The sequence below is a fragment of the Abramis brama genome (genome assembly GCF_963993115.1).
Source record: "Abramis brama genome assembly, chromosome: 5".
Classification (NCBI taxonomy): domain Eukaryota; kingdom Metazoa; phylum Chordata; class Actinopteri; order Cypriniformes; family Leuciscidae; genus Abramis; species Abramis brama.
In genome coordinates this window covers 45,128,543-45,144,023 of record NC_139967.1, presented here as the reverse complement: position 1 = coordinate 45,144,023, position 15,481 = coordinate 45,128,543, and the positions used below count along the sequence as shown (strand labels likewise).

At 38.3% G+C, this 15,481-nt stretch overlaps 1 protein-coding gene across 1 annotated transcript; it reads left to right on the top strand.

Annotated features, from left to right (window-relative positions):
• Positions 1-481: 481 nt before the first annotated feature.
• slc25a11 (solute carrier family 25 member 11) lies at positions 482-14,741 on the top strand. The gene is made up of 8 exons (XM_084113347.1): positions 482-675; positions 2,280-2,432; positions 2,765-2,971; positions 7,173-7,263; positions 8,345-8,435; positions 10,301-10,400; positions 12,136-12,187; positions 14,153-14,741. Exons 1-8 carry the CDS (start codon positions 599-601, stop codon positions 14,306-14,308), a joined length of 927 nt encoding a protein of 308 aa, XP_083969473.1. The 5' UTR covers positions 482-598; the 3' UTR covers positions 14,309-14,741.
• Positions 14,742-15,481: the final 740 nt, after the last annotated feature.

The window sequence follows — 15,481 nt, the reverse complement described above, 5'->3', positions numbered from 1 at the left end:
GTCGCTCGCACGCTCACTGTTTATCCAGCACCGGCTTTGGAATGAACGATGTCCACAGACAAGGTAGAGTATGTTGCATGATTTCATGAAAGTATGATGTATTGTGACATCAGAAACGAAGAAAAACTAAATAATGAATATTGTAATGCTTGACGTAAAGCAAGTCAAATTTGTAGTTTTCTTATGTCTCATTCGAACTACAGAAACGCGATCCGGTTTGGCAAACTTGCATAGTGTGGATATAGCAGATATAGGGCTGCAAAGCGAATCCAGAAGTGCCTTTCACCCTGTTACGACTTGATGAACCACTGATACGATTTTGGAAACATTATTTTAAGGTAAAAAATGTTCCTTAGTGTTGCTTTAAATTAAAAGCTCACTCACAGCTGAAAAGGCGTGCCTGTCTCTTTAAGAGACATAATTACACGTCACGTACGTACTCGGCCCCGCGAGTGAAAACTCGTATGTCATTGGTCCATGCGTGTTCCGCTTGTCGTGCGCGTTCCCGGCGAGTCACCTTGCTGTACTGTACACAACAGCAGAAGTGTATCAGCAGAAGCGAAGGTGTCCTACCGAACCCCCAACCAGCACTGCAGCCATGGCAGCCGCAGCGCACACGGGCAAACCCAAAACATCGCCCAAATCTATTAAGTTTCTCTTCGGTGGCTTGGCTGGGTATGTATGCGCCTATGCATTCAGCGGCGCTCTCTGTTGCATGGGCTTGAATTGAATGAGCAACTGATGGGAGAGTGAGATTATTGATAAGGGTCATCCTTTATCCGCTGCGCGAGCTATTGATCAGAATCAGCATAAGGAGTTTATGTGGTGTGTTGTGGATTTTCTTGTCTATTTCTGCGAGTTCTGTAACGTTAGTGGATGAGTTTGCAGGCCCAGAGAAAGCCTGGTAACCCCGTGTCAAAATTTGAACTTCAGTTTAAATGTCACGCGTCGTCATGTGTCACTGAGGAATGTATGTTGTAGGCCCTGTTTTGTAACTTATTTGTTGCTAAAAGACCTTTAAATATTAAATTCCATCCTTAAATATATTACTACAAAATTAAGACAGTTCCCTCACACATGGACTCTCTGAAACAAATACAAGACTTGTAAATCAATGCTGTTTCTTATACAGGTTGTCCTTTGGCAAATGTTGAAATCAACACCATGAAATCAACACGGACAATTCTTGTTTTTTATTATAAATGAATTTATTATAAAAGATGTATCCGTGCACATAATTATTTTCCTAAAATTCATGTGCCCTCCTAATCTTTATTCAGAATATCTTCCCCTCCCTCGACATCTCTGCTCTTCTCTGATGACGTGTTTACTGGCATGAGGGCGGAGCAACCTGTCACTCACGTGAGATCCACCAATAGCAAACCACAACCATCCAATCAATTCCCCACGAACAAAATCAAGTCCCGCCCTAAATTTTTTCTTGACCGAGAAGCCTTTTCACTCGGATATAGGGAAGAAAAGACCATCTCAAATTCCGTTTCAAAGGCATAATTGCCTTGTTTTGTGTTTAACTGAGCCAAAGTCTAAAGGACACCATAAATGCACTAGTTTAAAAGGAATTTAATTTGTTTTTGTGTTTTTTTTAAAGAAACAGCAGCTGTTGTAGAGTCCTCAGTCAGAAAAGCACTCCTGTTGAAATTCTAAATACATTTCAATAATTATTTGGAAATAGTCTCAAAGGATCCTGGTAAGATTAAAAAGCAACAGGATGAACATGACTGAGATTCCTACAGGAGTTTCCAGTTTCAGTTTTGTGATTCTTCTGAATTTTCCGACTGGGATATTTTATCCTATCGGGGGATCATATTGGTCCTGTAGAGAAAAATTCATATCATGTGTCCTTTTTGCTCATTTTTGCTCATTTTAACAGGATTCCTTCAGGATGAGAACAGGGCTTTAAAGTAAATCAATGGTTTAGCGGTAACACCTTACAATAAGGTTCATTAGTTAACATTAGTAAATGTATTAACGATCATGAGCACTACATTTGTTAATGATTTGCTTATCTTTGTTAACATTAGTTAATAAAAATACAGCTGTTCATGTTAGTTCACAGTGCATTAACTAATGTCAACAAGATTTTAGTAAACTATTAGTGAATGTTGAAATTAACATTAACAAAGATTAATAAACGCTGTATAAGTGCAGTTCATTATTAGTTCATGCTAACTAATGTAGTTAAATAATGTTAACTAATGAACCTTATTGTAAAGTGTTACCGATTTAGCTAACATGCATGCATTCTCTCTGACTTCCAGGATGGGTGCAACAGTGTTTGTGCAGCCGCTGGACCTGGTGAAGAACCGGATGCAGTTGAGCGGTCAGGGCTCCAAGGCTCGCGAGTACAAGACTAGCTTGCACGCCGTGGCTAGCATCCTGCGCAACGAGGGCATCGGGGGCATCTACACCGGGTAAGAAAGAGAACCACGCCGCAACTGCGCTAGGAAAACAGCGTTTTAGATTAGCGAGGTACACTTTCACACAGCAAGGCGAGAATGTTCAAGTACAGAGTAAAGAATTTGAATGAATTATTGAATTTATGTTTGTTTTTTAACATTAATTTTACCAGACACTGGATGTGAGAAACTAGGGAGCTCTAGCTGGACATCCTTACTGAGTGACTGTAGATGGAGCCCATAGCTTTACACAAGCAGTAAATATCTGATTAGGTTTACATCTGATACATATATCTCGTATATATCACTACGCATTCATTGTGTTCACGCCATGTTTTTAATTGCAGGCTTTCGGCGGGTCTGTTGAGACAGGCTACCTACACCACGACCCGCTTGGGCATCTACACGGTGCTGTTTGAGCGCATGTCTAAAGCGGATGGCACACCTCCCAACTTCCTGATGAAGGCTTTGATCGGGATGACCGCTGGGGCCACGGGGGCGTTCGTCGGGACTCCGGCTGAGGTGGCGCTCATTCGAATGACGGCTGATGGGAGGTAGAAGAATATCATTACACTTCACCATAATTCATAATTCACCTAAAAGTGACTAAATGAATCACTTAGGCTCAATCCCAATTCACCCCTTTCCGCTACCCCTCTGTTTTGCGCGTTCCCGTGAAGGGGTAGGGTTGTCTCGATTCTCTATGGTTGTAGGGGGTAGGGGGTAGGGGATGGGGGTAGGGGGTAGGGGATGGGGGTAGGGGATGGGGGTAGGGGGTAGGGGGTAGGGGTAGGGGGTAGGGGGTAGGGGGAAGGGCCAGATTGCCCTTGAAACGAAGATTTTTCGGGACCACACTTCAAACGAAGGGGTATGAGAAATGTCCCTGCATACACCGGCTACAGAGGCAACATGGCTGCCAATAATCATTTTCTTTATGTCACATTCAATCTTGTGTTCATATTTACGGTCATGTTCTTCAAAGAAACGTTTGCAAAAAAACCCCGCTGAAGTTCATTAACGCTAGTCCCGCAACATATTTTCATGTCTGATAACTGGTGAATGTAATTGCGGCAGGGAATTGGCTTATCTTTTACCGTACGTCTGCTATGAACGCATTGTTTTCTTGTGGTTATATGTGAACACGATATAAACGAACAGTGCTTACACAGTTTCGTGCTTTTTGCAACATGATCAACCAGTCTTGTATGTTCTTTATCAAACAAGGACACCTGAGGAAACCCGGAGGCTCATTCGTTTTCGCGCTGACAACGAGCAACGTTTCCTGAAGTCCAAAAATAAATTAGGCGTCGAAGATATCGTCGTCTCCGTTGTTTTCTGCGAACTTCAGAATAAAAATGCACAAAAATAGCTGTAACCCACGCAATTGAGATGACTACAGCTGACGACGGCATCTTGGAAGTTTGTGATAAACATTGGCGCATCTCCTGTGACGTAGGCGCTAGCGACGACGTGTAACGGTGTAGTAGTGGTGTCCCATTTCTTAGGGGAATATTTTCACCCCTACGCCTTGCCACTCTGTTTCAAGGGGTAAGGGGTAAGCGAAGGGTAAGGGGTAGGCGAAGGGGTATAAAATAGAATTGGGATTGGGCCTTAGGCTACGTTCAGACTGTCAGTCCAAATCCGATTTTTGTGCATATCTGATTGAAGATTTCAAGTGTGGATGGCAAAAAATCACATGAAATGTGATTTTTACAAATCCGTTTCAAGCTACACCCAAATGTGGTTTGAAATCACCGTTTTTAAAGCACCGTTTTTGAAGAGTGCGCATGTGTGAACGTGCTCTAGTACGTAAGAACGAGCCTATGATTGAATCTGGAAATAAAGCGAAATAACTGAGAAAAATGAGAAACAGTCCTCAGATGTCATGTCTGTAATTTAAATCAAAACATCTAGCGTTAATTCGATCTCAAACAGATTTATTAAAAGAAGTTATTACTCCACCACGTGCGTGACATCATAAACCAACGTGGTTGAACGACCACTCTGCGACAGTATGGTTTCTGGAAACAGGAGTGACTAGCTAGTTGATTTCTTCAACGATGCATCGTACTATGGTAATGAAGCATCGAGTTACGTCGTTGTACGGGAAACGCACCCCTGATCGGATTTCACATTGTTTATGTGACTGTCTCACGCCACTTAAAATGCAAATGTCAGATGTTGTTATAGCAAACATGCTGAAAGTCGCTGCCGAAACAAGGCTGTGTTGTTCCAAAGTGCCGGACGAGCAGAAAATGACAACGGAGACATGTTTGTAAACCGACGGAGACAACAGTGCTAGGGCTGTGCAATTTCAATTTCAGCTCCCAACGATCACCAAAATAGTACAATCGAGTAAAAACGATTATTTTGCCATGTTCTGTTTTGCAAGAACACTCTTATTTTGTCTTGTGTTCTGAATGACACACACACATCCGCCCCTCCCGAAGCCATAAACTCTCTCAGCCTATAGAGAGCCTAAGTCCCTCCCCTTCCGGTCGACCACCATGGGACCTTACTTCGGAAAAATATTGTATGGTAGTTAATGGCCCGAGACAACAAATATTTTGATCTTGTTTGAATTGTGCCCTGAATTACACATATGATGTTTGTCAATTTAAAAGATACATTTTAAAGTCAAGAAAGTCGCAGTTTGATGTAAAACTGTTGAGGTATAAGAGTGTGAAAATACGTAATTACAAAGACTACAAACCCAGAAGGCGCATGTGACGTCATACCTTTTCTCTCAATGAATGAAGCTAACTTTACTGAAGCTAACGTCTGTCATTTTTTTCTATAGTCTTACGTTATAATCGTAACGTTACGCCGTCATGCCCGAGTGTTTTGAGCCAGACTGCACACATACGAGCAACGGATCTTGTGACGTACATAGTGCGAGACGAGAGATGTAGTTCATTGAGCGATTTTCACATAAAACTAAATGTTACTCTTCTGTTTTATGACAAACTGCGACTTTCTTGACTTTTATAATTACCTTTTAAATTGACAAACATCATATGTGTAATTCAGGGCACAGTTCAGACAGAATAAAAAGATAAGTTGTCTCTCGCCATTGACTTCCATACATATTTTTTACGAAGTAAGGTCCCATGAGCCAGAAGCGGAGGGGCGGGACTTAGGCTCTCTATACAGTCAGGAAGGCAAGTCGTGTGCACGTCATCCGCTGGAATTTAAAAACTCGGCGCGAGTAAAGATGGCAGAAGGAGGGCAGCCACAGCAGCATTTGGTGAGCAAAAAAGGCAAAACCAACTCCGTCGTCTGGGAACAGTTTGGCTTCGAGGAATCCGACGACGAGCAGAAACATGTTACGTGCAAGATTTGCTACATGGTAGTGGCTGCAACGCATGGGAACACCACAAATTTGTTTAACCACTTGAAAATTAAACACAGAGTGACCTATGACAATGTTCAATGTTCAAATTTAAATTTTTTTAAGAATTGTTGAAAGGTATCTTTTTAATAAATGCAACACGTTCTCAAAGTCATGTGAAATAATCGTGTTACATAATCGTGATTTCAATACTGACCAAAATAATCGCGATTATGATTTTTTTCCATAATCGAGCATCCCCAAACAGCGCAGAAAAAAGCTGTGAAGACGCATAGTCCAGTGCATGGCATGGACATAAATACATACATATTGTACAATGGTATTTTTTTCCAAGCTGAGAACTCAAAGAGTTTAGAAAATGTGTAAAGGAGTCAAAGCAGCAGCAGGAATTCCTCCATCACACACACACAAACAAAGATCTGCTGCAAGAAGACGCAGTTCTGACGCCTGTACCGAACTATAATGGGCAACGTCACGAAAAAAAACAAGGGTGTGTCCGAAATCGCACATTCTCTTGAGCAGGTGCTTGTTTTGAATAAGTAATTACTTCACAAATGCTAAATACCGTACATTCTAAATAGTATGAATTTGTGTATGAATGTAATCCGGATGTACTACATCTGCCATGTTGTCATTATCATGTGACCTCCCAGCATCAGTTGCGTTGCCTCACTGCCATTCACAAATCCTCTCCCGTTGCATCATGGGATAGTAAAGTGTCCATCGGATGCACACTCCAGAATCTCACCAGAACTAGTAGGTCACTCAGTGACTTTTTGCCTACTCTTTTATGTGAATTCAGACATTCTTCTTTTGTCACATGCTATTTTTCACCTACTATATAGTAGCGAAGTGTGCGATTCCGGATGCAGCCCATGCACGCTTAAGCATTCTTTCTGTCCTTTTTAGGGACGCATCTCGTGACATCACGTCCTGTTTTTGGTTCTTTTAGATGTCTTTGGTCCGTGTTGCGTTCATATTTTAGTTGAACCGCACCCGAGTTCGTTTGGAACCACTTGTTTAGTGAGCGCTTGTCCGCATGTTCGGTGACCACCAAGGTTCAAATGTTGTTTTAATCGAACCAAACCTGTCAAGTATGAACACACCCCTAGATTTGTGAAACAAAACTGACATGTAAAGTGACCAGCCAACCAAACAACAGATAATGTTGTTTTTATGTGCCATTTAATAAAATAAAATACATTTTATTAAAAATACATGTATGTAATAAATATATTTGTAAATTCTATAATAGTACATAAATAATACTAAACTGTTAGTATTATTTGATTGTGTTAATATTAATATCAATATCATCATCGTTACCTTATTAAAATATTGAAACGTTAAAAAAAAATTGAAATGTTATTAAAGTATCACTTTTTTATCTCTTTGTTGTCCAGGTTGCCTCCAGAGCAAAGGAGGGGTTACTCAAACGTCTTCAATGCCCTCATCAGAATCACTAGGGAGGAAGGAGTCACCACACTCTGGAGGGTAAGTGTGTGTTAGAAGAATATGGTGTGTGTGTAATCTAGTTACATGTGCGCTAATAATCTAGATTGCAGATGTTCATGCATTTACACCAGATGTCGTATGGGTCATACAAGTTTGACTCTTGCTTTTTTTACTTAAAGGCGAAGACCCAACTTTATGCATGTTTTGTAAGATTCCCCTCTCTGTTAAACATATTTTATTAGATTGTCCTGGACTTAATACAGGTAGATTGCTCTTTTATGAAGTTACCTCACTTAAGGACTTATTTAGTAAGATTATGCCTGAAAAGGTTTTTTTTTTTTAATCATATGTTAATTATAAAAATTAACTGTAAAATTAACTTCTGTAATATGACTTGCTGTTTCTGTTTGTTTGGTTTTTGTTGTATTTTTATGATATTTGTATTTTTGTAATTTAATTTTTGCCATGAAAATAGCTTTGAATGCTGACATGGCACTAAATAAAACAATCTGTATCTGAATATGTTCATGCATTTGAGTTTTATGTTTTTTCCTACATCTTGCTTGTGATTTACAATCATGTATTTGTGAGACTTAAGCCCCTTTCACACAGATATGCCGGAAAATGCACTGATAATGTGTGCAGGGATTTGTCCCGGGATCAATTGATTTTGGTTCATTCACACTGGCAGTAATTTTTCGGAATCTGTGTGTGCGTTCACACACATCCCATAAAGATCCCGTAAAGTTGTGACTTGTAATGTCTCTGCAGCGTCTTAAGTTTGCTTATGATTTTGACACACTCGTGCATTTTTTCAATCATAAATTTGCGATTGGCAATTTTATGGCAATTTTCCGGGATCAATGCACCGTGTGAAAGCGGCTTTAGACTATTATTGGGATTTGAAGAAGACGGGCTCGATTTTAAAGAAATCCTGGAACTAAATGAATTTCATGATCTTTGATTCTTTTACCAATGCAGATCTAACACCGTACTGAGATGCTGTACCGCTACCACTGTAAATGTACATAAATTATGTTTTAGCTTGCAGAGAAAAAATGGGTGCCGCAAAATTATACAAAGACTAATGATGTGTGTTTTTGTTTTATTTCTAATGTAGGGCTGCATACCCACCATGGCCAGAGCGGTTGTTGTGAACGCAGCCCAACTTGCTTCATATTCCCAGTCCAAACAAGCGCTGTTGGACTCTGGTATGGACCTTCTTTTATCTTATCAGTCACAAACATGTACTATCAGCCCTTCTAGAAAATCTAGCTAATTCCAGATTCTGATGGTATCTGGATGTACAGGTTTAGCTGATCTTGGTGGTTAATTAGTTGGACTACCAGTTGGACTAAGCACAAATCAACCTGGTAGACCATCTCGGTCAAGATGGCTAGGGTTGAAAGAACATTGTAGACCAGGAAGAAAGCATCTGCCATGCTCCAAAAACCTGCCCGACTGTCCAAAATCTTTCCCTTTTTTGTTTGTCATTTGCTTGTTTCTTACCGAGAACAGCTTTGTCTGTGTTTGCAGGTCATAATCTAGTTTTTTGGTGCTCGGTTTTTGATTGTGATAAAAGAAAAAGCATTTCTGGCATCAGAGTTCTGCAAGTACCTGACGAGTGAACCGCTATTATTTGATGTAACCGGTGGAATAATATTTACGTTGTCATTTGCGATGCAGGTCGGGATTCGTGAGGCACAGGCGGACTGCGGTCCGATAGCCAAGACTATTTCGAATTCGGTGCATGTAGATAGGCAGCTGCTTTCAAACGGTCTAGTGCATATTGGGTTCACACTCTGAAGACAGTCAAAGGTTTATATTTACAACGTGTTTTGCAGCATTAAAGTCAATTGCGCTGATTTGAAGTGATTGACAGCTTCAGTTATTTTATAGGGATCGCTCTTTGCTCGCTTTCTGTATATAGTCTACTCATAATACAAGTGTTATTTTATTTTTTTATGCTGCTAAGTGGACCAATGGCCACACATATACTGCAGAGTTTCAGAAGAGACAACCGTATTTTAATGCGGGTGCAGTTCGGGTTTCAATCGGGTCGGGTAAGGAATTAAATTTGTGGATAATTAGTGTTAAGTTTACCAAACGGGACCCGCCGTGTGGGACTCGGCCTGGCATTGCCAAGTAGTTTTGGGTTATAAATATTTGCGGTAACACTTTACAATAAGGTTCTATTGGTTAACGTTAGTTAATGCATTAAGTGCATTAAGTGACATTAACTAACAATGAGCAATATATGTGTTAATTGATACAGTATGTGTTATGAACATTAGTTAATAAGAATACAAGACAACTGTTCATTCTTAGCTCAGGTCCGATAAATAATATTAACAGAAACAACTTTTGATTAATAAACTTATTGTTTGCTAAGGGTGCATTGACACTGACAGTGATTTGCAGCAGCAAAGTGACTAGCAATCTTTCGTTTTCCAGTAGAGTTGATGATTTGATGAGATGGTGGCCATTGGTAATGCAGTTGGTGGTGAAGTAGACGGTTGAGGACATTTTCTTTTCTTTTCTTTTCTTTTCTTTTCTTTTCTTTTTACAAATGAACAGAAACATGATGCAGCACTTAATGATCTTGCATGATCCGTGTCCTATGGGATAGCTTAGTTGACTGCATGGAGAATGAAATCTTACATTTTGCTGGCAATACATCCTTTTTGTGATCAAATTAGATGTGGGTTGCGTTTCCCAAAAGCATTGTATAGCTAAGTAGATCTTAAAGACCATTAGTGCAAATGGGTTCTACATTTAGACTTATAATGCCTTTGGAAAAACTAGCCCAGATCAGTTTTGCAGCCCACCAATAACATGACATCCAGTAGTAGTTTTTCATAATTCAGTTTTCACGTGGTCAATTCAGAGTGTTTTTTGGTGAAAATGTTTTATAAGCAATGTCTAAATGTGATTCAGATGAACTAGTGATTAACCAATCACTAACTGTTATTTATTTACCCTAGTAAGTGTGGACGTATCGACGTGTGTTCTTCTGATCGAATGAGTTGTAGAACTGAGGTCAATCTGAAATATCTCTCTACTTCTGTTTGTGCAGGATATTTCGGAGATGATATCTTGTGTCATTTCTGTGCCAGTATGATCAGTGGACTGGTCACCACCGCTGCCTCCATGCCAGTTGATATTGTTAAGACCAGGTACAGCTTTACTTCCTAATGAAAATGGTCATTTATTCATCCTCGTGTCATTCCAAACCCGAATGACTTTCTGTCCCTCCATTGAAAGTCTGTTCCCCCAAAACTCTGATGGTTTAGAACATTCATAAAGAGATTGTAAAAAAAAATCCATATGAAATCTTGTGAAGCAACATGATTGTTTTATATGATGAACATATTTAATTTGGGCTTTTATTCACATATTGATCTGCAAACTATAGCATTGAAATTTGGCAAACAGAAGCTCAAGCACGCAAATATGCTTCTGTTTATTTTTGCTGATCAATGATTATATGTGAATAAAAGCCTAAAGTCAATCTGTCCGTCATGTAAAGTGACTTGGATTAAACCACTCGATTCATATGGATTTATTTTACAATCTCTTTATGAACGTTGTGGGTGAATAGACTTTCAGTGGAGGGACAGAACAGAAATCTCTTAGATTTCATTAAAATATCTTCTTGTGTTTCGAAGATGAACCAAAGTCTAATGGGTTTAGAACGACATTAGAGATGACAGAATTTTATCTCTTTAATCTCTTTAAACAACTATAACATGCATGATAACTAGCGATGAATATGTTGACTGAAGCCAACAGTTAGTTAATAATTAATCTCCATTTTATGGTCCAACACCAATGTGACCGATTTCAAACCTGCGATTGCATTCACAATACAGGGCTTGAATCTAATATTGATTGTATGACTGAAAAATTGTGCATCCCTAATGATAACCATATCAGCATTACTTTTATTTGCCATGTGGTTTACAGAGGTTTATAAACAAAACACGTTTATTAGGAACTGGCTTGATGCCAGGAGTATCAGTATTGCAGAAACATCATAAATGGTATAAAGTTCTAAACCTCATATGCATTACTATTAATAAAATGTTTCCAGAAATTGTGCATTGGTGTGCTTTTAGATACCAAAACTATCAAAATATAACATTCATTGTATGGTGGAAGGATGAGTGCAGGTCAACGAAGCAGTATATTTTGTTCAGATGTGTGCAGGTAAAGGTTGTAAATTCTGGAGCTGATAAGTAAGCTAACTGCTTACTTAGACCATCATTATTTATTATCTTAACGTATACATGCTAGTGGTCAAAGGGTTTTTCAATGCCTGATACAGCGTATGTAGAGAGCAAGGTGGCCAATACACACATCGCAGAATATACATGCTGTATAAAAGATATTGAATTAGGTTGGTATGGCCAAAATCACAGCAACTGCAATATATCACAATAATTATTGTTGCAGGAAATTCAACATACCATTTTGATACTATATATAATAATGTTAATTTGTAATATAGTAGTAAAAAATAGTTAATTTGTTAAACTTGTAATAGAGCATGGCACTAACACCAGGTTCATGTGTTTGTTTGATTAATGATAAAATGTATAACTTGATTGCAATGTAACTTCCTTTGTATTAAAAGCATCTGCCAAATGCATAAACGTAAATGTCCAAGATACTTCATCTCATTCGATGATTATTATTTCCATTTTTACAACTTGGACGCAAACCAAAAGATAAGATTGCACATAACAAATGAGTCACTCATCAAATAAGACCCGACTTAACAACAGAAGGCTCAAAACATTCATTCAAATCATACATTTTTGCTGATTCTGGTTGTTTTCTGTGCTGCAGGTTTGGGTAGATGTTGTGCTGATTATCAAATGCTAACATGTATCTCATTCTTTTCAAAAGAATCCAGAACATGAGAATGATTGATGGGAAGCCGGAGTACAAGAATGGTTTGGTATGTTCTTAACTCACTCATAGTCAATCTCTTGCTGCTTTCCCCTGTTACTCTGTCTGTTTTAAGCTACTGATCTCAGACAGCTAGAGATGTGACCTTTCAGTCATGTTGGTGTAGGGAGAAATCAGAAATGGATCAAGTTTCAGGAAAAGCTTATTTATGCCACAAAATAAAAATAGGTAGTTGCAATCAATGTTTTTATATACCAATTCTGACGACTTCTTTTTTTTAGAATTCTGAGTTTATGTCTGGAAACTCTGAGCAATTCAGACTTTTTTCCTCAGAATACTGAGTTTACATCTCGCAATTCTGACTTTTCCCTCAGAATACTGAGTTTACATCTCGCAATTTTGACTTTTCCCTCAGAATACTGAGTTTACATCTCGCAATTTTGACTTTTCCCTCAGAATACTGAGTTTACATCTCGCAATTCTGACTTTTCCCTCAGAATACTGAGTTTACATCTCGCAATTTTGACTTTTCCCTCAGAATACTGAGTTTACATCTCGCAATTTTGACTTTTCCCTCAGAATACTGAGTTTACATCTCGCAATTCTGACTTTTTCCCCCAGAATTCTCAGTTTACATCTCGCAATTCAGATTTTTTTCCTCAGAATACTGAGTTTACATCTCGCAATTCTGACTTTTTTCCCCAGAATTCTCAGTTTACATCTCACAATTCTGACTTTTTCCCTCAGAATACTGAGTTTATATGTCGCAATTCAGATTTTTTTCCTCAGAATACTGTTTACATCTCGCAATTCTGACTTTTTCCCTCAGAATACTGAGTTTATATCTCACAATTCTGACTTTTCCCCCCCTGAATTTTCAGTTTACATCTCACAATTCTGACTTTTTTCCTCAGAATTCTGTTTATATCTCACAATTCTGACTTTTTTCCCCAGAATTCTGTTTACAGCTCGCAATTATGACTTTTTTCCTCAGAATACTGAGTTTACATCTCGCAATTCTGACTTTTTCCTTAGAATACTGAGTTTACATCTCACAATTCTGACTTTTTTCCTCAGAATACTGAGTTTACATCTTACAATTCAGATTTTTTCCTCAGAATTCTGTTTAAATCTCACAATTCAGATTTTTTTTCTCAGAATACTGAGTTTACATCTCGCAATTCTGACTTTTTTCCTCAGAATACTGAGTTTACATCTCACAATTCTGACTTTTTCCCCCAGAATTCTCAGTTTACATCTCACAATTCTGACTTTTTCCCTCAGAATACTGAGTTTACATCTCGCGATTCTGACTTTTTCCTCAGAATACTGAGTTTACATCTCGCAATTCTGACTTTTTCCTCAGAATACTGAGTTTACATCTCGCAATTCTGACTTTTTTCCTCAGAATACTGAGTTTACATCTCACAATTCTGACTTTTTCCCCCAGAATTCTCAGTTTACATCTCACAATTCTGACTTTTTCCCTCAGAATACTGAGTTTACATCTCGCAATTCTGACTTTTTCCTCAGAATACTGAGTTTACATCTCGCAATTCTGACTTTTTCCTCAGAATGCTGATTTTACATCTCGCAATTCAGATTTTTTTCCTCAGAATACTGAGTTTACATCTCACAATTCAGATTTTCTTTTCTCAGAATACTGAGTTTACATCTCACAATTCTGACTTTTTCCCCCTCACAACTTTTTATTCTGTGGTGGATATTAGCTTCCATGAAAACTTATTTTGGAGGAAACCAAAAGACTTGTGCTGAATTTGCGCTGAGTTGCAGGTATTAGAGCACCAACAGTAACGTTTAATCAGCAGGTCGGGATGGCATGACCTTTTCAGTACCATTGTAATAGTTACACTGAATTAAATACTAAGTAAAGTGTATACACTTGTGCAATAATGAAATGTCCTTTATTATTATTTTTGTTGTTAGTGGTATAGTCTCTGACACTTCCAGCCTTTCTCTCATTCTTTTTCACTTTTTCTTTTTCTTTCTTTAGGAGGTATTGGTGAAGGTCATAAGAAAAGAAGGATTCTTCAGTCTGTGGAAGGGTTTCACTCCTTATTACGCTCGTCTTGGGCCGCACACAGTTCTTACCTTCATCTTCCTGGAGCAGATGAACAAGTTCTACAAGATCTATTTCCTTGACTCCTAGATATGTCCCTTAGGGTCATCAGGGGACAGCACAGGCCATACTTCCATATTGTTTTTCTCCCACATCTGGTTTCTCAGTATAGTTTCTTTTTTTGATGGTTGGTAACAGAACCAATATGCACTGGATTGTGGCCCTTTGCTGTGGTGGTAACTGTGAAGACCATTTGGAGTCTTATGTTGCATAGACTGACAGACTGACTGACTGACTGACCACATTATAGATTGAATTAAATGAAGGTATCGCTCACTCCAGTAAGACCCCTGTTTTAGTTTTAAATGATATTTATGTAATCCCCGCCTCCCCCACACAAACTTTTCCTCCAGGTCAACAACTGTACTGACCTGTCAACAGGCGTAGTTGTAACTTGTGAGGAATCTTTGTCAATACAGATGCGAACCTGTATTCTGAGTGAATCATAAAAGACTTTTCTCTTTCTTCTCATAATTATTTTGAATCTAACCAGCATACACACAATTGTGTGCAAAACACTTATGATCACTATTATGCAGTGACAACTTAGCCTCACATCAGCATGTTCTACCATAAAGACTGCTTTGCATTGATCATTTGGTGATGTTTACTTGCTTTGAGTACAGTTAACTGGAAACTGTTACTGTGTAATAAAGATAATGAGGTGTGTAAAGGCCAATACCATGCCAGCTAGCTGCTTGTGCTCTATTAAAGTTTGAGGTATTAATTTTCCAGTCTGAGGAACTGTATGAAAGTAACAGTGGAATTATTGTGTTCTTAAATTTCGGGATGAAAAAGAATTTCAAATTTTCAACACTTGATATTTTCTTCCTAGTATTCCTGGCATTTATTGCATCTTTGTTTTTAAATGAAGAGTGATCTCAAACAAGACCAGCTTTTAAAAATAATTGTGACTTTCATCAAGTAAAGAAACTAATAAAATAGTGGTGTTTTTCATTTGCTTGCTATGCAGAAACAACAAATTATACAAATTAACAAAACTAGTAAATTAAACGGCACTGTTTTAAGTAACACTTCATTGGTAAAGTTGAAAACATGATTTAAAAAAAAATATATATACAATATTTATATAATATATTTTGTTGTTGTACCTCTGGGTGAAGAACAATAGTTTATTCTTGCTTAATTTCTAAACATGACATGCACCTAAAAAGAACAAATTGATAATTAACCAAATATTAT

What these genes read in the sequence shown, in the direction of transcription:
- slc25a11 (XM_084113347.1), top strand. Translation starts at nt 599, where the DNA reads ATGGCAGCCGCAGCGCACACGGGCAAACCCAAAACATCGCCCAAATCT. An exon ending in GTTGATATTGTTAAGACCAG is followed by an intron (nt 10,401 to 12,135) that starts GTACAGCTTTAC and finishes TCTTTTCAAAAG; the next exon opens with AATCCAGAACATGAGAATGA. An exon ending in CGGAGTACAAGAATGGTTTG is followed by an intron (nt 12,188 to 14,152) that starts GTATGTTCTTAA and finishes TTCTTTCTTTAG; the next exon opens with GAGGTATTGGTGAAGGTCAT.